This window comes from Pollachius pollachius (assembly GCF_949987615.1).
Source record: "Pollachius pollachius genome assembly, chromosome: 16".
Lineage (NCBI taxonomy): Eukaryota > Metazoa > Chordata > Actinopteri > Gadiformes > Gadidae > Pollachius > Pollachius pollachius.
The window spans coordinates 4,092,837-4,119,235 of NC_136949.1; the positions used below are offsets into that span (position 1 = coordinate 4,092,837).

At 48.0% G+C, this 26,399-nt stretch overlaps 3 protein-coding genes across 4 annotated transcripts; 1 reads left to right on the forward strand and 2 right to left on the reverse strand.

The window, feature by feature from the left end:
* Window positions 1-320: 320 nt before the first annotated feature.
* Window positions 321-7,731, reverse strand: eif2b4 (eukaryotic translation initiation factor 2B, subunit 4 delta). 2 transcript variants are annotated; one of them, XM_079753889.1, is made up of 13 exons: window positions 7,683-7,731; window positions 7,036-7,070; window positions 6,688-6,853; window positions 5,511-5,735; window positions 4,969-5,051; window positions 4,112-4,203; window positions 3,548-3,662; window positions 3,129-3,205; window positions 2,863-2,965; window positions 2,621-2,748; window positions 1,804-1,981; window positions 1,159-1,339; window positions 321-592 (listed from the first exon to the last, which is right to left on the reverse strand). In XM_079753889.1, the coding sequence occupies exons 1-13, from the start codon at window positions 7,702-7,704 to the stop codon at window positions 393-395; spliced, it is 1,605 nt and encodes a 534-aa protein (XP_079610015.1). In that variant the 5' UTR covers window positions 7,705-7,731; the 3' UTR covers window positions 321-392. The 2 variants fall into 2 exon arrangements, with proteins under 2 accessions (XP_079610015.1, XP_079610014.1); XM_079753888.1 differs by having other exon boundaries at window positions 5,511-5,738.
* Window positions 7,732-20,781: 13,050 nt separating this feature from the next.
* Window positions 20,782-24,093, forward strand: nme6 (NME/NM23 nucleoside diphosphate kinase 6). Its single transcript, XM_079753398.1, has 6 exons — window positions 20,782-20,918; window positions 21,239-21,330; window positions 21,664-21,766; window positions 22,223-22,262; window positions 22,799-22,959; window positions 23,384-24,093. Exons 2-6 carry the CDS (start codon window positions 21,241-21,243, stop codon window positions 23,533-23,535), a joined length of 546 nt encoding a protein of 181 aa, XP_079609524.1. The 5' UTR covers window positions 20,782-20,918; window positions 21,239-21,240; the 3' UTR covers window positions 23,536-24,093.
* Window positions 24,094-24,624: 531 nt separating this feature from the next.
* Window positions 24,625-26,161, reverse strand: baalcb (BAALC binder of MAP3K1 and KLF4 b; the record flags this gene model as incomplete). The annotated part of the gene is made up of 3 exons (XM_079753911.1): window positions 24,625-24,864; window positions 25,453-25,655; window positions 25,978-26,161. The coding sequence occupies 3 exons, from the start codon at window positions 26,159-26,161 to the stop codon at window positions 24,625-24,627; spliced, it is 627 nt and encodes a 208-aa protein (XP_079610037.1).
* Window positions 26,162-26,399: the final 238 nt, after the last annotated feature.

Genomic DNA, 26,399 nt, shown 5'->3' on the forward strand with positions numbered 1-26,399 from the left:
TCTCCACTCAAACTGAAAGCTTAAACCAACAGCCTCTATATACAGATCTCTAAAGCATAAACCTTTTTCTATTGCTTGGTTCTTCACTTATAAACAGTATTTGCCTTGAGAAAATATGTCAACCTCTCAACATTTTTTGCACATTGGATGTAGCATGAGATTCTATTGTTTATTGAACAAGTGTCATATAAATCTATAGATCTATCTATAGATGTATACAAACGAAAATCTTTAATTCTGCCCCCCTCCCCAAAAGAAAACCAAATGAACTCATTTTAAGAAAAGAATAACAAACCAACCAACCATGTCATATTCAGATATATATTTATTGCATGCCAGAAGCACGGCCCTTGGTTCCGATGGTGTGTGGGTGTGACAGAGTGTGTGTGAGGTCATTGGTCGACGTTCTTCACCCGCAGCACCACGGGCACCGAGGTACAGGGGATCATGCCCAGGTCGGTGATCACCAGGTCCACGAAGTCGGGCGGCGTCACGTCGTACACCAGGTTCAGCAGGCCCAGCTGGGACACCTGCTGCCAGCCCTCCAGCTGGGTCTTCCCCTTCCGGGTCACCATGAGGTCGTCGGGGTCGTCTGGAGGTCACACGTTCACGTTTTAGGTTTTTGTTTTTTGCCGCGTGCGCGTTATTCGTCGGAACGAAGATCGGAAGTCGATAGCGCCGATCATGCTTAACACGCTCGTCAGTCTGAGAAATTAAAACGGTGTGCGTCTTTCGACGAGTCGATAAAGTTCTCGCTAACACGGCCCCTAAGTGCACACCCGTAGAGTATTTAGTCATTTAACAGATGCAACCTTTATCGAAAGCGACGTCGCTATTCCCATTCAAGACACATTTCGTTAATGCAAAATTAGAGCCTTCAGGACAGAGCCCAACGCGGGATCGAACCCAGAACCTTTCGGCCGAGAATAAAAACATCCTCGAAGTACACGTCCGTAGAGTACAACTATTCACTTTGGGTAAACTATACCTTTACCCAAAGTGGCGTAGTATTCGTATTCGTCGATAGGTCGAGCGTTGGGGAGGCCTATCGAGGGATCGAACCCAGGACCTTTCGGCTGAGGATCAAAACAACCCTCGCCCTGCTCTGGACTGCTTCCTGGCGGTCGGGGTATGGGAGCGAGTGGCGGCAGGCCGTACCTAGCTCGTTGGACACAAAGGAATCCGTCTGCACCCTCTCGCAGAACTTGTAGGTCTCGCAGCAGACCAGCACGGGCACGTTGAAGGCCTTGGCCACCAGGGCGATCTGGGACGTCCCGACGCGAGACATCACGTAGCCGTTGGCCAATAGGGCGTGGGCCCCCAGGAACACTTTGGACACCTGTCAGTCAGCGGATGATAAACACCAGGTATTTCAGGGAGAGTCTCACTGTGAGGTTGAGTTTCGAGACAAGGGAAGTGGGAGAAGACAGTTTGCACAACCAAGAGTTCATTGTTGGTATCAGAATCGTATGACCTTTAGAAGTCTGCTCGGAACCTCATTAGTGGTTGTCTTGCTTACAGGAACAGCAAACCAGTTCCTTAGGTGCTGAACTAAGACCTAAGGGGAAGCAGCATTAAGTTTCTACGGTCCTCAGCTCTTACAGCTGTCACCATCGGTCCATATCTTTTTAAAACAATCCCTTTTTTTTTCTAGCTTTTTAAAGTTTGTTTCTCTTTCAGTTTAATCCTCTTAAACTGTAATTCATGATCTCGTTCCGCCACTCCCCCCTCGCGAGGCATGTGGTACTTCAGCACGTTGCGCGTAAAAAGCAAGCCATACGAATAAAGTTTGACTGAACGCACCTCGGGCAGCACGTAGGATAGGGCGGAGATGAGCACGTAGGTGCAGCTGATCCCCCGCTTGACCAGCCGCCGCAGCACCTCGCGGCCCTCCAGCCGCGGCCGGCTGTCCACCACGATCACCCGGAACCGCCGGCACTTCTCATAGGCCTCGCACAGGATGTGGTTGACCAATGAGGAGCTGGGGGGGGGGGCGGGACCAGAGGGGAGAAGAGGTTAGGTCGAGTCGCGTGGAGGGTAGGGTGTAGGATGGTGGCTTCAGGGGTGAGGCGGTTAGGGGCTCAGGATGTGACGGTCCACCTGTAGTCTACATGTAGGCCGACTTCGGCGTCACGTCCTTATGACCGTTACCTGCTCGTCAATGTGTCCTACGAATCGCACATTTCCCTTCTGGGATTTAAAACATTTAAAAGTACTCACGTTCTCGATTTAAGTCGCTTTTGTAGTGTGTCCTCTTTGGGAACTCTTTGTCCGTCAACTGTGTAACGTACTGGTAAATACACTACAGAAGGGAGAATTGAGTGTGTTGCAGTGAGGCAGAATGGCCAAATTGCTGACGGTACGTGAACAAATGACTTCCGTTTCCCAAAGAGGGGCCTGACCATAATAGTTTGGGAACCCCTGCTGTGGACACGCTACAGAGTGATCTTCATGGAGGTCATCCATGCCGTTTGAGTCGCTCCAGCGTTGCGTATAAAACTGGCTGGGCTGCACCCTGGCTCAGGGAAGATCCCTGCTTCTCCCTGGCTAAGGGCGGATCTCAGGGATCTGCCCTGAGCCGGGGAGAGGCAGGGCGAGCCGGAACGTGCTGGATCCTCACCAGCCGTAGACGAGGATGACGTCGCCATTGCTGATCTTCTCGATGGCGTACTTGGAGATGGCTCTGGCCGCCAGCACGATCTTCTCGTTGATGTAGCATTCGATGCAGGCCTGTAGTTTGGTCTTGGCCTGAGCGTGGCGAGAAAAAGGGATTCGTAATGGTGTCGAGGGAGTGATCGTATGTCTTTTTTTGTGATGGGTGTTCTGTTGATTGTGGAATTGAGAAATGATGGGGACAATCACCTCTTCTTCTTTGCACTGACTGGGAATATTAGAGATCTCTTTCTTGATGTATTTGATTGCGTTGCCCATGCTCGCAGACAGGGGGCGACACTGATTTAAAAAACTGAAAGGAGAACGTTTTTACTTACATATTATGTGTTCATAATGTGGACCGCAGAAAAATATATGACCTACTGTCTGCCCCTTTATCTAGCACAATATCAAAAACTATATGGTATGCTGATGATATTTTGGTAAGTTGGACGTAAACTTGTTTTCTCAAATACCTAATATAGGGTTTCAGCTTGTTCACCAGATCTCTAGACAGCTCCTCGTTTGGAGGGGTAACGTAGTCCCTTATGACCTTGAAGGACAGAGAAAATGGATTCAGAACATTTACAGAAACTTTGACTCACAAACCAGGGCAATACTGACATTGGCAATATTAATATGATGCCGTTTTAAACACAATTTAAAACATAAGCTACTGCAATACACGTATCAATCCAAGCTCACATCCGAAGCTCTGAGCCTTGTGATACATTGTGGGGTGGTACCTGATTGGCCCTTGTGATACATTGTGGGGGGTACCTGATTGGCCCTTGTGATACATTGTGGGGGGGTACCTGATTGGCCCTTGTGATACATTGTGGGGGGGTTCCTGATGGGCCCTTGTGATACATTGTGGGGGGGTCGGGGGAGGTACCTGTTTGAAGGCGTGCAGCAAGGCCACGGAGCGGGCGTTGGAGCCCGCCACGATGCCCTGGGAGTACTGCAGACCCAACCGCACGATGACCGGGTGGATCACCGTGGAGGGGATGCTGGGACACACACACACACACACACACACACACACACACACACACACACACACACACCCACACACACACAGTAACAATTTAGTCCAGTCCTCACAAAAGACAATAAATCCAGGGACCAAAATAGTTAAAGTGCAGCATAGTACATTGACAAATCATGACACACACATACACACACACACACACACACACACACACACACACACACACACACACACACACAGACACAGACACAAACACACAAACACACGTTTGACTCGGCTGTAATGTTTCAAACACCAAAGTCTGCAGTCTACCCGTATGGATGCATCCTTTAGAAAGACCGCCACCTACCAGCTTAATAATGACATGTGTGACGAGTGAACACTTGTATGCAGTTTAGGCTAGAGGGTCCCCACTATGCAGGTTTGCTGTGTGTGAGCGCGTGTGGAGGAGATGCACCGGGGGCCTACCTGAGCTGCTGTGTGAGGGGGGTCTTGCGGCTGTACTGGTGGAGGTGGGAGAACAGGCTGACCTTGTAGCCGTAGTCGGACCGCAGGGGGATCTGGAGGTCGTCAGGGCAACAGGAGAAAGAGTTCAGTACAGCTCAGCTTTGTCTAAACGGGCTTTGCTTCGAACAAGTGAATCCATTCAGTTTTTTAAGAATTTACAAAATAAAAACGTTTTTGATTATTGAGGGAAAATAAATGTGATCATTTCTCGATTGGTGTTTTGCAAAAAAAAAAAAAAAAAAAGGTTGATCAAAAAGGTCAGTTGATCGGACCGAACGCGTCACAGCAAGACACACACAAAGCAAATAAAAAACAGCACAGCAAATTACTAACCTCTGGAACAACTCAACTAATCTAATCACAAACACAACACGACAAAGACCAGCCATCTGTTTGTGTGTGTGTCTCTCTATCATAGTGCCGGTGTACAAACACAGTGAGCCTTTTACCCATTTCCAAAATAACACAGACCGATTAAAATACCCCAAGAACGAAAAAAAAGAACCACGGGGGTCGGGCCCCGGGGACTTGACAACGATACCTTCAGAGCAGCACCGCGACCGGGGGTCTAGGAGGAGTGCTAGCGTCAGTCACATGCAGGCAAGGAACGCAAGCTCTCGTCATGACAGTTGGGAAATCAAACACTGGCCTGAATGAGCGGCCATTGTTTTTGTAGCTATGTAAAGTCGTATCGTGGGCCTGGATCGATCGCCCTCGTCGTCTTGGATGCGGCGCGCTTCGGATAACAGCCAACGACCCGATGTATACTGGTGTGTTTTTTGGGGGGGCCCTGAAAACAGACGCAAACAAGTACCAACCTGTTGCCTTTCCAACTTCTTGGCCAGCTTCTTTAGAACCTCAGGGTTGTCGACCTGGACATGTTCAGGAAGCCTCTTCAACACTGGAGGAGCGCCAGGAACAAACACAAACACGATGAGAACAAACGCTTTCACACAAGACATTTGAGTACTTAAATCTCTTAACATTTGGTGATTTAACAAGAAGAAGAAGGGGGCCATTACAACAATAAACCCTTTACGTTGCTTGGGACATCCCGAGGCAGAAAATCTTGATTCTGTGCAGCACTATTTACTTAAAACTTTTATCCAAAGTGCCCTGGACTGATATTTGTAAGGGTTTGGCTCGGCTTAGCTCAGGAGGTAGAGCGGGTTGATCCCCCTGCTGGCAGAGCCGGCTGTCCCCCTACATGTTTGATACCGACGTCGGTGTGTGAATGTGTGCATGAATGGATGTAGTTTTATATAGAAGCGCCTTTTGGGGCATAAAATAGGCAAACCTTTAGGCTGGAAGTCAAACCAGCCTAAACCACTAGCTTGTCCCGCTCCCGGCGCTCCGGTACCTGGCTGCAGCTCGCTGGGCGGGGCCTTGGGTTTGCTGGCCGTGGACTGGGGCCCCGGGTCCCCCTTCTTGCCGGGTTTCGAGGCCCTCTCGGCCTCCTGTCGGGCCCTACGCTCCGCCTTCAGCTCCGCTTTGCTCTTGGCCGGCTTGTCTGCCGGGGGGGCGCCGGAGGCCGGGGCGGGAGGCTCTGAGACGCCCGCCGGGACGGGTGGAGAGGAGGCTGGCTCTGCTGGAGTGGGGGGGGGGAGAGAGAGAGAGAGAGAGAGAGGGACAGAGAGAGAGAGACAGAGAGAGAGACAGAGAGAGAGAGAGAGAGAGAGAGATGGACAGAGAGAGAGACAGAGAGAGAGAGAGAGAGAGAGAGAGTGACAGAGAGAGAGAGAGAGAGAGAGAGTGACAGAGAGAGAGAGAGAGAGAGAGAGAGAGAGAGAGAGAGGGACAGAGAGAGAGAGAGAGAGGGACAGAGAGAGAGAGAGAGAGAGAGTGACAGAGAGAGAGAGACAGAGAGAGAGAGAGTGACAGAGAGAGAGTGACAGAGAGAGAGAGGGACAGAGAGAGAGATAGAGAGAGAGAGAGACAGAGAGAGAGAGACAGAGAGAGAGAGATTGACAGAGAGAGAGAGACAGAGAAGAGATAGAGACACAGGAGAGACAGACAGACAGACAGACAGACAGACGGAGAAAGAGAAGAGAAAGAAACACAGGAAGACCGAGGAGACAGAGACAGACACACAGAAGAGAGACACAGACAGAGAGAGAGAGAGAGAGAGAGAGAGAGAGAGACACAGACAGAGAGAAAGAGAGAGAGAGACACAGACAGAGAGAAAGAGAGAGAGAGAGAGAGACAGACAGAGAGAAGGCAGGTCAAGACATTGCTCTTGGCGGGTGAGAGGGAGATAAGAGGATTTCTCAGCGCAAATAAATCCTTACATTTTCAAGTGAAGAACCAAGCACTGGATGAATTCTAAGCTCATGCAAAAAAACATAAACCTAGTGATATAATCATACTTTCACTCAATATAAAATGATTCTGTATTTACCGATGATCAACGAATGGCCACTGTCTAAACAAACAAGTCAACAAATAACCATGGTTACCACAACAACACTTTAAACGGTGGCGTATCCTCACAGACATCGTTTCCACAGGCAGAGCTGCAGTGGCGGCCCGTCCCGTACCTTTGTGCGCGGCCGGCTGTGAAAGCGCGGAGGGGGCGCAGTGCTTCTTCTCCCTCTCGCTCGCCAACGCGTCATGCTCATCCTTCTTGTCTTTGTTCTTCTTCTGCGATTTCTTCTCCTTCCTCAGCCTCTGCTTCTCCTCCTTTGACAGCTCCTTCCCCTCATTCTGCCGCGGACAGGACGGGTGCGTGTAGATCGGTCACTGGCTGGTCTTCTAAACACGTTACTGTATACACTAGCACTTTGTGGTACTACTACTACTATGTACCATGAAGCCATCTGTCTCTCAGAACAACAGCAATGTCAAACCTCCCGAGTGTGTTTGAAACGCCCGTCATGAAGACTCACCTTCACTCTCGTGATGTCTTTTTTCTCAGCTCCATCTGTAACAAAAGCGAGGGACGAGTTCTTGTTCACATCAGAGTTGCGTGTGTTGTGAATCTCATAGCCTGCACACTGCCCCCTACACCCTACCCCCCTACAACCCTACACCGTCCCCTACACTGTCCTCTACACCCCTACACCGTCCTCTACACCCCTACACCGTCCCCTGAGTGCCCAGCAGCCTCCACCGTGACGCTGACCCAAGCCCCAACAGTCCAGATGGCTCCTGGACGGATAACTCAAGTTTGGTCCCTGAGCCTCATGGCAACCACGTCCTTAAAGGGAGTCGGCTCAACAGAAGCAACAAGTAGCACAATGCTAATCGGATCGAATATGACAATTCATTTTTCACACATTGATGCGTACACAGACGGATGATGCAATAACTTTCAATAGCAACATGTAACAAGCGGCCACCGCCGGTAATGCTAGTACAACCGGCTAACGCTAGCAGTACAAATTAACCATCAACTTGTTCGTCAGGGGACGAGCTGTGGAAACACTCCACTTATTGTGTCACGGGTCGTTCCCCAGCACTCGCCACGAAGCGTTAGTTATTTAATAGCGACATGTTTTCTTGTAGTAAACTGTTGTTTCTCCAGGAGACTCACCTGTCACCCCGCTGTCTGCCATGTTTACGACGCCGCTCCGGAGGTTCCCTCACCGTCAGTACTAGTGACTGGATCTCACAGCGCTCCCCGGTGGACAGCAGCGGTACTGAAACACTGAGCAAGTCGACTAGTGATGAACAGGCATCAGCGTCCCCTGGTGGACAGCCACGGTAGTGGACCACTGAGGGCGTCGACTAGTGGTGAACAGGCATCAGCGCTCCACGGTGGACACCAGCGGTACTGAAACACTGAAGGGGTCGACTAGCGATGAACAGGCATCAGCGCCCCCCGGTGGACACCAGCGGTAGTGAACTAATGAGGAGTTCAACTAGTGGAGAACAGGCATGTTTAATTTCATTAAAATGATTCTAATTTAGATTAAAAATGATTCTAATTTAGATAGTCTTTGAATGTTCGATTTTCTTATTAGAGAACTGTCCCTTACTAAATTATATTTTGCTTGGTGAGATTTAGGAAGTGTTCTTTTAAAATTAATGTTACTGTTATATATTTGAGCGGTAAAGCTTTTAAATAGAGCAACACAATTTAAATCTAATGCTCTAGATTATGTATTATTAACTTATTCGTGAGATTACAGTAGTTTATATAAAGCCTATAACCAGAGCCAATATATATGGTATAAGTTATATATATATAAAAATATATATATATATATATATATATATATATATATATATATATAAATGAATAGGCCTATATACAGAGTTATTATTATCATTATTTTATTTTTTTGAAAAATGTGTAATTACAGAGAATATTGTACAACACCACTAGATTCTTCTCTACAGCAGGTTGAATTATATCATTCTGAAAATGGCTCTTAATTAAATGACGATTGATGAATTTGATCATTGTGTGTAACTAAGAGTGTTAGAGTGCTACAAGAATATGATTTCGGATGAAGATGATAATATTGCAGGTGGTGTTGAAATTAATACAGGGAGACATTGCGAGAATCCCAAATGTTCAAACACAGTAAATGAACATTTAAACAAATAGAAACTGTATCAATATTGGCAATCAAATATTTTTATTTCCAATAAACAGCATGACAACACAAAACCATTACAGACAACACTACTTATATGAAATCATTTAAAAAAAAACAGCCGATAATCAGGAGTTGCCACCGACATCATGTGCCACCGACATCACTAGGCCAATGCAATGGAGAAATACCGCCGTCTAGCGGCCAACATAGGAACTTCAGTAACATGCAACTTTTGTCTTTGAGTCTCGTTGATGTCTGCTGACTGAATGCACGACGCAGTAGCTGGTTGAAAGGGACCAAACCTCACAGAAACACCTGACTTGGTTCCGTTTGACCAGCCACAGCAAGGCGTGTAGCTTCAGCTGCCAGAGGGAGATCCACAGAACAGAGAGAGAGAGAGAGAGAGAGAAGACGAAGGAGAGAGAGAGAGAGAGAAGGACTACGAGAGGCAGGAGGAAAGAGTGAGATGTTTGAAAATCAGAAAGAGAGAGTGAGAGGCATTGACATAGGAGAGGGAATGTGAGAAGGACAGATGATGGGAATGACAGGAAAGAGAAGAGTAAAGAGAGCGCTGAAGAGGAACGATTGCGAGGACGGTAGACGTCGTCGCCGCAGAACGGCCGTGACGTCATCGCGTTCTTGAGCCTTACCTGAGAAAAGAGAGAGAGGGAGCTACAGGTCAGTTTAAAGTTCAAAACCAAAACCAAACGCACACATTTAAGCGCAAATTACGAGATTTGCTTTTCAGGAAAAACAAAATCCCATCTTTTGCTTTTAGCATTCGCCTTCTAGCGGCATTATTACTGCAAAGCTCCAAAGTATGCCTCTCAACTGACCAATAGTGAGTCCCCTAGCCTGGCTAACCTTAGCCCCAATGACAGAACAACCCCCCCACCCTTCACTTTTTTTAAAGTGCACGGGTGCTATAATGGGTGACAGCTGTGCCCCGTCAATCTCTCCCAACTGTCAGCAGTTGGGGAGGGGGGGACGGGGGATGGAGGGGGAGGAATTCTTTCCGAGAAGGGAAGGGGTGCACATGCTAACTGTTGCTAGCGCATGGTAAAAGGGAGGGAGAATCCAAGAGCCCTTCACCTGTTGTCTCAATGGAAGGGCTGTGCACGCACACACACACACACACACACACACACAGGCACACCCCCTACACACACACACAGGCACACACAAAAGCAGACAAAACACGCTTACACACACACACAAGCACGCACAGACACATTGGCAAGCACACACACACACACACACACACACACACAGGAACACACAAGCACAAATGCACACACACACACACTTTCAGATGGGGACTGAGACAAGGTCATTTGAAAACATTTACAAAAAAAACACAATTAATCAAAACATTTAACAATCACCATCAATCAATCCAGAAAAACAAAATCACCCACTGGAATAAATCATGCCAGCGGTCAAATTGACACAGGTCCACTACACCCACACAAGTAAACACAGAGATCCGCCCTGACACAGAACCGGGCAGAACAGGGGACTACTTTCTTTTGTCGTCTTCCGGTGTTGCCGCGGTGATCCTGACCCCTTGAGACCACACACTTCCTTACATTCCATAACTGGCGTATTCATATGGGCATATAAGGAAGCATGTCCTCACAAGGAGCAACAACTGGTCCTCCCGCTGGGACACACACTCACACAGAGCTGCCTTTCACAGGCCGCACGGCGGGAAGGAGAGCAACAATAGAGAGCTGTGACTGGGAGATGCACTGGGAGAGGAGACGGCGAGGCACTGGGACAGATGCAGGCAGGCGCTACGCTGCTGTGGTGTGATTGGGTCGTTCGTTGAGTGTTAGATTTCGTTTCGGGGGTTCGGGTGACAGGAGGATTTGTGAGGTCACAAATCCTCGGCCGTCCAATGGGAGGAGATGGGGTGACAGGTTAAGGTTTTAGTGTGGCAGTAATCTTGGGGTTAAAACCGTAGGATTGCGTTTGAAACAAAGGACTGTGTGGAGTCCGAACAGAGCTGATGTACTGACCACGTCGGTGGAGGTTTACTCCTGAAACAAAACACACACACACACACACACACACACACACACACACACATACAGACATGCACACATATACACACAGAACACACACACACACAGACACACACACACACACAAAACACACACACACACACACACAGAAGAAACGAACACACGCACATCATGTCAGAGCAACCTTAATGGAACGGACCGATTCGCGTTGGACGGAAGGATGAATAAATATACCTCGGAAACGTCATGATAAGCAGAGTACACACTGATACAACATCCAGGCACAGTATAAAGTCCACACACACACACACACACACACACGTTGTACTCACCTTGTGGTGCATTGAGAGGACGTCTTGGCCATGCTGCTGGAGGTCAGTGCCGGTTTAGACAACGCCGCTGACTAGCTGAACTGTCGCTAAGCTAAAGCCCTGCATGCTAACTACTAGCCTTCTCAGCCACCATGTGGTCAACACCCTGTGAGGGACACTGCTACCCACCCTTACCTCACTGGTCAGACACCTCTACCCCCCCCCTGCCATTTGACCCAAGGTGTTGGGGTGATAGTGTGTGTGTGTGTGTGTGTGTGTGTGTGTGTGTGTGTGTGTGTGTGTGTGTGTGTGTGTGTGTGTGTGTCTGTGTCTGTGTTTGTGTCTAACAACTGTTTTCCTTACGCCTGGCGCTTAGCACTGCTCAACGACACGTGAGGAGAATAAAACACAACAACGACGCATGAAGACCACCGTGTCCACGCAAACCGACGCCTCCACATGTCGACCCCTCCCCCTGGCGGCCTCGCGGCCCACCAAGGACGCCAACACCAGGCCACTTACCTCCCCGGGCTTTTAAAAAGTTATCACGGAAAGACTGCCGCCGACGCAGAGGCCCTGGACACTCTGTCCCACACACAGCAGACCACCACGACACCGGCTGCTCCACCCCTACCACCACCACCACCACCACCGCCCCCGACTCAAACCACTCCAACTCCTCCAGACCTACCCTGACTCCCCTCTCTCTCTCTCTCTCTCCCTCTCTCTCTCCCTCTCTCTCTCCCTCTCTCTCTCCCTGGCTCTCCCTGGCTCTGCGGCTCCGTCGCCCACCCTTGGGCCCGCTCCTCCTGTGTGTCAGTCGGCCCGGTGGTTGTGCTCTGATCAGGCCTGGGCCGGCCGCCTTTTCTATGCCGGCCGGCAGGGACAGGCCCCGCCCACACCCCACCTGTTGGTGTCCTTTAGGGGGGGGGGGGGGGGGGGGGGAGGGGCCGGGGACCTCTCCAGCACCCCCTGTCCCGCCCAATCAGCGGCTCTGACAGGGGCCGGTTGGGTGGGTGGGTGGGTGGGTGGGGGTGGTGGTGCTGGTTGGGGCGGTGGTGGTGGCGGTGGTGGTGGTGGTGGTGGTGGTGGTGGGGGGCGGGGTAGATGGGTAAGGGGAGGGAGGGGGCCTGCCTGTGAAATCACACCTCTCAGCTGTTCGCGCTGGGGGCCTGAGACACCCTACACCCCCACCAACCCCAACCCGGCGTTTTCCCTCTGTTCAGCCCCCCCCCCCCGTACTTTTTTTTGGTCGAAGAAAAACGAAAGCGAGCAAAGAGGAGGGAAGAGAGCAGGGATGGGGGGGGGGTGGTGCAGAATGATGACACGAAGGCCTGCTCCTGAAACAACTGCAGCTTGAGGCAGGGGGGTTTAGTGGTTACAGGGGTCCGGGGGAACAGCGGCCCTATAGTTTGGGTTAACAGCGACACCGTCTGTTCGCCACAGCTGAGGCCGGGTGCGTTTGGGGCCCTTTTGGGCTCCTGGGTCATTCATGATATCGGCTTCTTGGTTTATTTAATTTTTTTCAGTTTTTTGATGTATGCTAACTAAACAATACAATATGTTAGGGTTAGGCTGAGGGTTAGGTGTGGGGGTTAGTGTGTGTAAATCGTTTGCCTCATAGCATTATTGCTATAAGTCCTATATAAGTCCTATTTTGGCCAAATTGTGCATCATTGGCTATATCATAAGCCAATCAGAGTGCTTTTGACATTCCATAATCGCTATCTGCCAAAGTCATCAATGTGATTTAGGCATTTCGGAAACCAAATACAAGATGAACCTTAAAATATGACTTAGTCGATTATGCTATAAGGCTAACGAAATACTTCAATACACCGTATTCAAACAGTCATCCAGTCATTTTCTGTCATGGACGAAGCCCAGGGTACAGTTTTGTCCATTTTCATTTATGGTAGACATTTTGGTTGTATACTTTGTTGTTTTTTGTGTGTTGGATGTTTACAGAATATTTACTTGAGAGGGGGGATATACATCTACATTCAGGGCATTTAGCAGACGCTTTTATCCAAAGCGTCTTACAATAAGTACATTTGTCAGAAGAAAGAAACTACACTATATCGCTGTCGGTACAGCAAGGATGTTCGTAGAAACAAGCGCCACGCACTAACAATCGCTAGGTTAACCCATTCCCCGTATACAACAAAGACAGCTAGGATAAGATGCTACATGATGCTAAGTACTATTTTTAAGTGCCAGGACGTTCAACATACAATATGTGCGTATAATAAGTGCCAAGATGTACCATCTAGCATAGAAAAGCCCAGTATCATATTTATATTTTATGTTATGTAGCATGCTTCTCGTTGGCTCAATGTTGACCGCGGCCACCTGGTCAGCCCATAAATTGTCACTAACGAAGTCTATCACTGATCTCAAACTCCAGCATCACATTCAGGAAATCCATATCCTCACCCCCTCACCCACACCCACGACTCCCCCACACCAGTTGTGCTCCCCCATAGGGGACTGGGGGTGCCAGTGGTACAGAGAGAGAGAGAGAGAGAGAGAGAGAGAGAGAGAGAGAGAGAGAGAGGGAGAGAAAGAGAGAGAGAGAGAGAGAGAGTGAGAGAGGGAGGGAGAGAGAGAGAGAGAGAGAGAGAGAAAATGAAGAGAGAGAAAGAAAGGGGGGAGAGAGGGAAAGAGAGAGAGGGAAAGAGGGGCAAAGAAGAGAGGGAGAAGGAGGAACAGAGGAAGAGAAAGCAGAAGAGAGAGTGAGAAAAAGAGAGGGAGAGAGAGAGAGAAAGAGGGGGAGAGAGAAACGAATGAGGGAGAGAGAAAGGGGGGAAGAAAGAGAGAGGGAGAGAGAGAGGGACAGAATGAGAGAACGGGGAGATAGGGAGAAAGAGAGAGGGAATGAGAGAGAGATAGAGGGGGGGGGAAGAAATATAGAGGGAGAAAGAGAGAGAGAGAGAGATGGGGAGAGAGAGAGAGTGTGGGGGGGTGTAGTAACAGCCATCAACCTCCCCACCTTCAACCTCGCGAGGTCTGGGGGGAGAGAAGGAAGGTTGAAGGGGGGAGGGGGGAGCCGAAGGGGGGAGAGGGGGGGAGGAGGGGAGGAGGGTTAATTTTGCTCCTCTGCCACTCCACTAAGGTCAACACCTGTGTTTTAAAATCAGCCCCCCCGGGATGGGTCCACCCTGCCACCGGAGCCCGGGGCCTCATTCACAGAAAGCTACGGCAGCTCCGAGCACGGGGATGGTTGGAAGGTTAGGGGGGGGGGGGGGGGGGGGGGCTTATAAATGAAACCCAATCCCACCCCCCCTCATCCCCTCACCCCCACACACACTCACACACACACACACACACACTCACCCAACTCACCCAACTCACCCACCCCACTCACCCCTCGCTATTTCAGATCCCCTCACCGTCCACAAATAGCACCCATCACATCTTTGCAGCTCAATGTTATTTGCGTTCATATATATATATATACACATATTTATATATATACACTTCTTCCACAGGATGTCACCTGTACTCGACAGTTGTCCGATGTTTCCCAATGGGCGTAGCACTGATTTGCCCGTGAATGCCCGCGATGTCAGCTATGTGCCAAAGGAACCGGCCTTGCCAGATATAGCCGGGGCCGCCCCCGGGTGGAAATATCCGATGTCCTCCTGCGTCGCTCTCCTTGTGGGTCGTCGATCGCTGATTGAATTCTTGATCGTTTACACCGGAAACCGCGGTTAAGCACGCACGCACGGACACGCACGCGGACCCACACACACACACACACACACACACACATGCGCGCACACACAGAAACGCACAGGGCAGTTTAATGGGCTATCCTTGACGTGATGAGGGGGCTCAGGCTTTGTGAAGGGGTTGTGGTAATGAGAAGAGGATGGTGAGTGTGTGTGTGTGTGTGTGTGTGTGTGTGTGTGTGTGTGTGTGTGTGTGTGTGTGTGTGTGTGTGTGTGTGTGTGTGTGTGTGTGTGTGTGTGTGCGTGAAGTGTTTAGTTTGCATGTGTTATTATACCACTATCAGATCCATTTTAAGTACAGATTTTTCCAAACTAACCACACACAGATTGCCTTTTGAGCGATTCTTTGTCATCTCTCTCCTCTTCCATCCTTTGTGTACCTCGAGACGTTCAACAAAGGGTACCGGCCCTTTAAAACGACCATCAATAAAGGAGATTTTACAAAAAAAGACCATAAACCTAAACTCTGCCGCTGTCTTTATGGAGGGACGGCTGTCAGAGACAGTGTGGGCTCCAACTCCAAATTGGGCCAGCGAGGTTATTTTTATCCCCCGTGTTCACATGCCAGACCCCCACCCCCACCCACCCCGACCCCGACCACCACTCGCCCCTCGTTCTCCTAATCACTTTGTTCCAATGTCGCTCCGGACCCGAGGAGGACAAGGGGGGTGGGGAATGGGGGGGGAGTATCCGTCTCCCGAGGCAGCAGGTAGATGTGGATGTATGACTGCACACACACATGCACACACACACACACACACACACACACTCACACTGCAACACACCCCAGGGCCGTTTGCCCGAGGGGGGCGATGGGGGGGACGGACGGACGGACGGACGGTGGTATAAATAAAACGAGGGCATCGGACACCAGATCGGGAGGCCGGCCGGCCTGGAGGTTTATCAGCAGGACGAAAGAACTTAACAGGACATCCCTTCCTTTCGTTTAGGGAAGAGGTGAGGGATGAAGGGGGAGGGGGGGAGGGAGGGAGTACCATATGGGCGAGGACACAGCGCTTAATGTCGCTTGATTTCAAGTGGCAATATCTTAGATACGAATCGCAATCTCACAAGAAAAAAGACTCAGCTGAAATTTGTCGATGAGTTGATCAGACTGGAGATGGGACGATGGGGCTGGCGATTATAAATCGGGGGGAAAAAAAGATACAAACAAGAAAACTCTTGACAAGTCCGTCGATACCATATTCTACGAGAAATATCGTATCCCACGCCACAGCTCCGAACTAAAGCCTCCAACACTACCCTGGTTGTATCGGTCAGAGACAAAGCAAAGACGCCACCAGAGACACACATGTTCTGATTCTATAACCGCTCTCTGTTCAGTTGTTATTCTCTACAAACTAGCTTCAGCAGAACCGGACCGATCTCAGCTCCTCCCTTGATCCCAGCCTCACTTGTAAGTCACCTTAGCTAAAAGGCCTCGACTAAAACCGCCAGGCCAAAGGTAAAGTCACGTCTGCGACGGAAAGCAGTTGTCGGCCCTCCATGACGACGGGGGGATATCTCGGCACGCTCCGATGCTGACTCATGACGTGCGCTGACATTAATGCCGCTAAACTCCGCGTCCTTCGCGGGCGTGCCAGTTGCTGCCGGGCTGAGGTTGACACAGCTGCCGCGAGGAGCGCGGTCCCGTGCCGACAGCGGGAGAAGGGGAGCTGAAAGGTCAGGGGTCGCCGGCATTTAGGCTTTAAGAAAGAACAGGTGACGGCGATGACGAGGTGGAGCGGGCGGTTTCTCTGCTCCTTCGGAGTCGGGGGGGGGTTTGACGGTTGTTTGGAAGTTAAAGGTTTAAGAAAAACAATGTGTTTCTGAAACACAAATGCTTATTTTAATTATTGATATTTTTGCAGGGGATGATCCTGCAGTGTTGGTTGGGAATGTTATTGAAGAAAATATATAGAAAATGAATATGTACACAATAATGATACAAAAATGCTTGATACATTTCATGTATAGTCATGAAATGCATAATTATCATTTCCGTTATCTTTCAAGGGATTAGTGTTCACATGAAATATAATACATATTTATTATCTGTTAAATGAAGGTTGCCTTTGCCTGGCCTTTTGCTATTGGTTTATTTGTGTGCTGTAATTGTAAATGTTAATCAAATACCTCTTCCTAAGAGCTTTGACACTACCAAGGGTAACTAATGCTCAGAGATAAGTCAATGAATACAACTTTTACGACGTGTTTCATTTGTAAAACTACAGTACAACAACGACAAGAACTAAAATGAGTTTCAAAATACAACTCAAACATTTGCTATCACAGAGAGACAAGAAGTTGAGACGACAATCGTCTTTACCTACGGGTGTTTCGGACTGTCCAAACACCGGTAGGTGAAGCACCACATGGCCTTCAGAAGCCGCCCCCACAGCCCTGGACGTCCCCATAGGTGTCAGGGCAGGAAGCACACGGCTGACCCCAGCACTTCCCCCCCCAGTCCCCCCTTCTTCTTCTTCTTCCCCTTCTCCCAAAACAACAAAGACTTAAAAGGGATGTTGGATGTGACACCAGGGGGGGGGGGGGTAATGTGTGGCGTCCTCTTCAGAGGGGTGTCACAGACCCCTGGTGTAATGGCAGGGGCCCATGGGTGTATGAGTGACAGCTGATGGCAACCATGTCATTAAAAACCCCAGGGTACACCGGGGGTATGCGGGTCAAAAGTTGACAAAACGTCATATTTTAGGAGCGGCTTTGCCATGACGTGTATTTTCGGTCCTGCCCGTGGAACAGAAGAGGATGAGGAGGCCGTTTTTGGGGTTCATTTATTCACTGAATATAATTTATGCAGACAGAAACATATAGGCCTACAAATACAAACTATCTACCTATTTATTGATCGATCATCGTATGGCTGTCTGTCAATCTATCTATCTATCTACCTCGGTCTCTCTCTCTCTCTCTCTCTCTCTTTATCTATCTATCTATCATTCTATCTAGAGTGATTTATTTAATATTTGAAGTATCTGAATACGTTTTATTACCGCCACCAGTACTCCACCATTGTCATCATGACAACCTCATAACCGCTGACACGCTAAGCTCACCGCCAGGTTCCAGTGAGAACCATTATTCACCGACGGTGTGAAGGGACAAGGCAGTCACTCATTCCACGTCAAGGACATAGAAGAAAAGTACCGTCGGAGGACTTTGACGGTAAAAGTCCATAATCCCCGCTCTCTAAATCGAAACACAAGCCGGGTCATGGGGGTGTTTGTCGCCCAAAACAAAAACAATGTCCGCACATTTCCATTTCATTGGCGACACCGAATTCAAACGAAAGCAGGCCCCTCCAGATTTAGACCTAAGTCCGGGAGCGCGCATGCTATCAAAGGAATGCTGTCTTCATGGAGAGAGATACAGAGAGAGAGAGAGAGAGATACAGAGAGAGAGAGAGAGAGAGAGAGAGAGAGAGAGAGAGAGAGAGAGAGAGAGAGAGAGAGAGAGAGAGAGAGAGAGAGAGAGAGAGAGACATACATATCTCCCCCCCCCCCCCTTGAAAGAACTCCCTCCCGCATGGCTCTCTGACAGATGAGCGAATGTGACATGGCTGACGAACACCCGAGGCTCCGATGGCGATGGGGGGGCTGGTGTGTGTGGGAGGGGGGGAGGGGGTCATCTATCAGCTGCCGCGCCCCCACCAAAAGGTACAGACAACTGCAGGCCAGAGCCCCCAGCAGCAGCACAAGTCAGCAGTGGTAGACCAAGATATCAGGACTGGAGGGTTCTATAGGCCCGTCGGGAGGTGGTGGTGGTGGGGGTGGTGGTGAAGGTGGTGGTGGTGGTGGTGAAGGTGGTGATGGTGGTGGTGGTGAAGGTGGTGGTGGTAGTGATGGTGGTGGTGGTGGTGGTGGTGAAGGTGGTGGTGGTGGTAGTGATGGTGGTGGTGGTGGTGGTGGTGATGAAGGTGGTGGTGGTGGTGGTGGTGGTGGTGGTGGGGTTTTGGTTGGGTGGCTGATACTGGGTGGGGGTGGGTTTTAAGAGATCACAGCTGAATCAGCCCGCCGAGCTGAAGATGTGATTCAAGTAGAGAGTCAACAGCAGGCCGAGACAGTCTGTCTATTGTCGTGTACACATGTGTCACCGGCACATCACTGCTGTCCCGCTAGGAAATCTCAGCATGTGTAGGCCCAGTGTGTGCATGTGGGTTTTGAGTGGTTTTAATATGGTTGTATCTGTTGGATTAATATTGATTGATGTTGTGTTGTCACCTCGTTGGGCGGGAAGCACACAATCACACACAAAGTCACACAAACAGAGAGGCACACACACAGGGGCACCCACACAAACACACAAAGTGGCATACACATAAATGAAGGCACACACACACAGTCACCCACACAAACACACACACACACAAACGTACTCACTGTACAATCATCAACTACAGCAGAATCCCCACAACACACTACGCTGTAATGAAGGTCGAAGATTTCGCTGTGGGCTGTGCAATCATCGAATAAAGGTTTTGCTATTTTGAATCAACACGCCTGCAGACAACCCTCCACCTTCCTAGCCGAGCGCTCTTCCTCTCCTGTGCTGTCGCCTCGCGGCCCGAACCGTCCCACCTTCCCTTCCCTTTCCCCGGGACTGACACCTCGATTCATCCTCCCCATCTCGCACGCAGGCTCCAACAGCTGCCGCATCGCCCTCCCAGGTCACGTGACACGGGCAGGTGCGGGGTAAAACCTATAGCTGGACCCCCCAACCTCCTGTCCCCCTGCCCGCTGAATGCTAACCGCAGACCTCCACAGAGTCCTCCTTCTGTCGGGGAGGGGGGGAAGCATATCGGGACTCCTGGTGGGAATGCGAGCATTGTTTTCAGGCTTCACATGTGCGATCCGCTGCGTTGATGGGATTCCTCACGCGGAAAAGCTGTCATGTCGAGCAGAGTACGTCAGCTTTTGCTTCCCCCCCCCCCCCCCCCAACACACACACACACACACACACACACACACACACCGCCACTGTCCTCTGTGGTTCTGTGTTCTTTTGAGAACGTTTTCGGAAAAGCGTTCAAGAAGGCCTTAACATTTTTTTTAATGTTTTAAGTATAAAATAATAAACCTAAAGTAAAACATTGGACATTGCATACAGTCACCTCTTCATTCATTACACTGTTTACATGCTGCGATAACATAGCAGTTATATATATTTACTACTGATTTGCCTTTTATGTAAATCAGGTTGCATCTCTTATATTGCACTGCTTCTGCGGCACTATCACTTTTTCATTTCAATGTATACTTTTTATGCATGTGAAAAATAAAATCGTTTTTTTATGGGTTTTTTTTCCACACTACCAAAGACTCCATCCCAAACCATCCCACTGTGTAAGCTTTAACTGCACTCAAACAGTGTCAGTGTCAGTGCACAGTTGTCACATTTATCATATTACCTACAAAAAAGTCCAACTGTCCAACTTGCTAGGACATCTTGTTTCACTCCACTGGTACAAGTCTCGTATACATATGGAAGTATCTGGCTGAAAATAAAGGTCCTAATTTAGTTCGGGAAGAAAGACAAGTCATGGCATGACAATCAATTTAAAGGTGTCAGTGCTCACCATTTGTTTAGACACAGAGGGCATTGAGTGAGAATAATGATACAGACACTACTTGTCAAAGTTTACATGGCCTTTTTTTCCACACTATGCAGGTCTAAAGTTCCCTTGTTGTTGTGCCAGAGTAGAATCAGCGTTACGGATAATGTAATGCGGTAGTCAGTAGGTACCATAGTCAATAATGTTTCTCTGAAGTTCATCCTCGTTTTAAAACAGTTCCTTTTACTGTCGATCAATTACATGAATGTCTGCTTGGTTGATTGATGTAAAATAATAACGTAAAAAATATCAACTAAGCACTCTCTTTGGTATTAGTAATTTTAATTGTAAAACAAAATGTATATTTAATTTAGTTTGCGAGCTTGGAACCTTTAAGAGGAACCAAGTAGACTGAGGTTTAGAGGGACCACTTAAGCGAACGGACCAAATAATAACAGCAATATTCTATAGCGAAATGAAAGCAATAGCAGATCGCTTTTCATGCATTATATTTCATTTTCCTAAATGCCTTATCCATTAATATATTTTCATAATTAAACGACTTCATCTTCGTAGGTGTAAGGTAATCTTTCTATATTTCTTACGATACATCTGTCTCTCGCAACGCTAACTTTTATTAATGTTGCTTATTTATGATTTATAACAATGAATTAATATTTATTGATAACAAACCGTTCCAGTGTTAAAGAATAGATACATTTATTTATAATCATGTTCGTTTCCCGAGATAATCATCTGTTATCCAAACTCCGTTCCTTCCAACCACCTTACTAAACGTTTAATTCATATGCACGGACGGTGGTTGTGATTTCAATTCAGCTGAATCCATAGAAGATTCAGCGAGGTGAACTCATTCATTACCGTTTGATTTCCTTTCTTTAGCCATGTTGTTAACCGCACGCCTGGCCAAAGCCCTCCAACTCACCCTGGCGGTCATCAAACCGGACGGCGTGGCGCACCCCCTGGTGTTGGAGGTTGGTTTTTGTGCACACTGCACGACGGATACACAAATTAACATTACATTTGCATTCATATGGTTGTTTCTTTCACGTGTAGAAATGTCTATATGTTCATATATTCAATTGATTATACTTTGATTTGATCACCGTAAGGCTGTTTCATTAGTTTTGCTTTGGAGTTGCATAAAAAAAAACATGCTTACAATTCATACCCAAATAGCACATTGTAGATTCAAACTCGTACATTCGTAAGCATTATCATTTCATTGTGGCTTAGGCTGTAGCCCTATGTTATATTCTGGGATGTGTATCAGAGTGAGGGGACTTACGATTTGACTCGGGTTTCAGGCGCTTCATCAGAAGATCCTGGACAACAGCTTTGTTATTGTCAAATGTAAAGACCTCGCGTGGAAGAAACAGGACTCTGAGAAGTTTTACGTTGAACATGCAGGTGAGCGATAATGGATGCAGTATGCATCCGTTATCATAGTATCGTACTGATACTACGATAATGGATGCAGTACTGATATTTAACTAATAATATCCTGTGTGTATACATATCCTACATATATGCATCACGCACACACACGGTTATTTTTTTATTTACAATAACAAAAAGGATTCATCTTCTTTCTCGATGGAATGTTTTCCTAATGAAAGACCTCTTCCTGTGAGTACAAAGTGGCTTTGGCTGTTTTCCTTTGAAAAGCTAGAACCATCCTGGTATGTGTCTGTAGGAGAAAGCTTTGGTCACCCTAAACCTCCTCTTGATGGAAATGATTCTTGTGAATTATGTTTTGTTGTCTTTATGAAACACAACAATCACAGTGGAATTAGTTTTCTTTGTTTGTTTCCCTTCAGCCTTAAGAGAGGTAACACCTTTCTGCTTTTTTTTTCTGCCTCCTAGGAAGATTCTTCTATCAAAGACTTGTTGAATTCATGTCAAGGTAAAGTTGAAAATGGAATTTGATAAAGATAAATAAAAGGACTGCAAAGCATCACTCAGCCAATAAAACAATGGCTAAGACACATATTTCTGGCCTGCAATATTTACAACAATCCAGTTGCTTAAAATATGTCCTCAGTTTTAATCAGATGTTTAAGATAAGATCCCATATACATGAAAAACATGTACATGTATAAACAAGATACATCATGTATCTTTAAAATATACCCTCCCCGGTGTTGTGTAAAGAGAACCACAGATAAGATCAGCCTTTACTATGACCCCACAGCCATCTCTCACAAAGCTCTAAGCAGAGACCTAGCAGCAGTTACCACAGTAACCGACAAACGTTAGTGCTAACCTTGGAACGTTGTTCAAGAAGCAAACAATACCGTACCCTCCCTTTCAACCCACTCGGCAAAATAACGAAATGAGAATGAGAAACGGAGAGAGGAGTGGGATGATCAGATTGTTATTGTCAACAAAAAGTGTTTGAAGTGGTTAACATTCCATGTTAACCCCCCCCAACCTTCCCAGTGGGCCGATGCGGGCGTACGTCCTGGCCAGGGTGGACGCCGTGAGTCACTGGAGAGAGCTGATGGGGCCCACCAAAGTGTTCAGGGCCATATATGCCTCCCCAGCCTCCTTAAGGGGCCAGTATGGACTCACTGACACCAGGAACACCACCCATGGCTCAGGTACATAACTACTCACTACTTCTTATAGTATGTAGTTGTTTAGCAGATGCTTTCAACCAAACATCCTACAGGGATTTATATATGGTCATCAATGAGCAGGGAGGTTGCTAGGGCATCTTACTCAAGGATGACTTACTCCATAATGTAGAAGAATTGTTTTAACTAACGGTACTTCTATTCTTCAGTGCTTTTTTTTTTATCTCCAATCCTAAAGAGTTGTTGGCAATTATTCTAGAGATGTCAATCTTCTGTGGAAATTTAGTGTGTGTGTGTCCGGTCCGGAGTTATCAACCCGCGTATGAATTCATCCTCTGTCCGTCATACAGTATCTTATGCTGTACGTTTCCATTGCTGCACAGTACAACCCTGGCGGTTCTGAAACGTGCTTTCTAAAAAAGCTCCCTTCCGTTCTCCCTCCTACCAGATTCCATGGAGTCGGCGGGGCGCGAGATCGACTTCTTCTTTCCAGAGTTCTCCGTGGAGGCGTGGATGCAGCAGGATGAGCCAGCGTTCCGAGCCGGAAGGATGGAGTACGATGAGCGGCGACAGATCCACACGCTTCCCACGCAGAGCTGACCCTCAGAAAACAAACCATGCAGTTCCTTTAAGAGCTCTGCGTTGCCAAATGTACAGACAGACCCGGACTCTTGAAGCCATATCCTCTGAATAGGTGCACGTCAAATCCCTCATTCTGTTGGCGCTGAAGAAGTGATGCTGTGGAGATCTACTATTACAATGTGACCCTTTCCTTATTACTTAGAATAGTAGGATTAGATCATTAAGGCAGGAGCATGAATGACACTGTCAACATCCAAGAGAAGAGATCAAATGTGTGTTTTAAACATCTATCCGTCGTTCCAGTTCTGTGTAGTGATTTCAGGACCGTTTATATCTTTGAATCTTTGAACCTTGACTCTATATGGATGTTACTTGTTCATTGTGAGAGGAAAAATATCCCTGAACATGAGAGGTGCGAAAGAAGACGACATAATTTTAACAGACAATTGTACTTTCACATGGAAAAATATAAATACATAAAACAAACGGTGCACAGACATTTTAGAATTCATCATCTTCACAGACCTAGTGCAGTATAAGTGTTCGATACATCACCTTCCTGAGACGTAACGTATGCTGCTGGTAACTGCATTAAAACGATTATTAATCAAACGTGAATAAAATACAAATTAATTTATAATGGTGATTTCAGCGTATTATATGTACCACGATTGTCATTCAAGGCTAATGTCAAAGCGAGGAGTGATACATTCAGTCATATATTCCCATGTATATAAATAGTCCAAAACATCTCTGTAGGAGCAGCGCAGCAAAAGGCAGACAGTTAACACTAATACACCGTAGAAAACCTAACTTGAGGAAATCTCTGCCCTCCTCTCTCATTGGTTCGTTCCTTTCAGTAAACGTACACTCTAAATACTCAAGTACTGTTTCTCGGTAACAACGCAGTTAAAAACGGCAAAGCTACGTCCTAAACACCATAGCGACTGCAGCCCCCTCTGCTTGCCTTCAACACACCGGTGGTCCTGTCAGTAAACACACACTGTAAACACACGACGGCAAATCCCCGGTACCCAGACCCAAGTTCCTCCGTCACACCTCGGCAACGGTTAAAAAACGGTCAAACGGTTTCTTCCCGATCCCACCTCATCGCACGGTCGACTTTGGCTCCCACGGCTTCTCCTCCGGCGTGGCGTGCTGGCGCGTGCCGATGGGCAGGGCTGGGGTCTTCTCCCCTCGGCCCAGCGCGGGGTCCAGCGGCTTCAGCACCTCGTAGGTGGTGAGCGACTTCTTCTGGACCTTGCCTCGCTGGTCCACCTGCCGGACGCTCTGGGTGACCGTGATGGTCACCTGCTTGGTGGACATCTTGTTGTTCTGCCATTTGGTCTGAGGAAGGGGTTTGGTACGTTCGGAGGGGAGATGATGTTGATGGAGTTAGGAACGGAACGCATGAGTACAATACGATGGTACGCTTAAAGGGATAGAGACAAGCGTTAACCCTGTCTTAAATATACAGATACCTCTGCGTTTACTTTGATTATGAAAGAATTCAGGACAGATGATGTTCATTTATCAGTTGGTTAATTAAATAAAGCTTTGTTTTCAAGGATGATTAGGTTAGGTACATATTATCATAGGTTTGGACTGCATTTGAATTGAAATTGTGAAATTCATATTTATTGTAATAATTATCTATGAAATGTTGTAGTTATTAAACATTGGTGAGCCATAGCCATAGCTTAGCCAGAATAATTACAACGATTGTCGTGTGGCTAGGCCCTAGGGGCTCCATACCCCCCGCCAAAGGTTCTGGGTTCAAACCCCAAGTCTAAAGTCTAAAGTCTACTTGTAGGCCTCCAAAAGCAAGACGCCTAACCCCTACCTGCTCATTCATGGATTATATACAAAAAACATAACGAGAGAGAAAGCTGAACCACTAGATACTAATATCTCTTTAGGAGACAGACATCTTACTATCTCCTCGGTGTGAAGCACGCTCCTGCGCTGCAGCGTGGTCCCGGCGGGGGGTACCGCGGGCCCCTGGTCTGGAGAGGGGGGCTTGGGGGGCAGGGTCTTCGCCTCCGTCTCCTCGTCCAGACTGGCCTCCGACAGAGAGGAACACACCTTCACGTAGGCCTGGGCAGGGTGGGGTAGGCCGTCTTCAAAGATGTCCGGCACTGCGAACAAAACAAAGATTGACGCGCGTTAGAATGGTTTCCCAAGCTGGGGGTCGGGGCCTGTTTGGGGGGCCGCTTGAGTTGCATTTGGGGTGCAGGAGATCTTCGTTTCACATGCTAAAGACATTTGAAGGTAGCCTGACATCGATAGACGATTTCCCAGTCATGCGTACTACTGTGGAACCTCTCAGTTCATTTTGGATTTCCAAGGGGGTGTTAATGATGGACAGCGGTTAGCTCAGGGGTTAGCTGTTAGGTCCTGGTTATCGGTTAGCCCCTGGTCAGCAGTTAGCTCCTCGTTAGCGGCCCATGGTTCCCTCACCGGGGGTGCTGGTCTTCTCGGAGGTGAAGCCCGTGTCGAAGGAGCTCTCCGAGGCCAGGCTCTGGATGGAGGACAGGGGGATGTCTGTGTCGGTGCTGGCCAGCCAGGTGGACTCAGTGTCCTTGGTCCAGCTCTCCAGGTAGTGGGGCTCCAGCACGTCCATCCTGCTGCCGCCACATCCCATGGCTCCGCCCCCCTGAAGCACCATCAGCCAATCATGGGAGGAGAAGAGAGGATGGGTCATTGGAGGGAATTGGAAGAGCAATTTGTTTTTTTTTCTTCTGTTGATCGTGTATTGTACAAATGTTTTTTTTCTTTACCTTGAGTTTATTCTATTCTGTTTATTTTGTACATATGTGTATTGTGGGAATTCTCTTATGTGTATTTATCTTATTTGTATTATTACTTCCTTCACTTCCCTT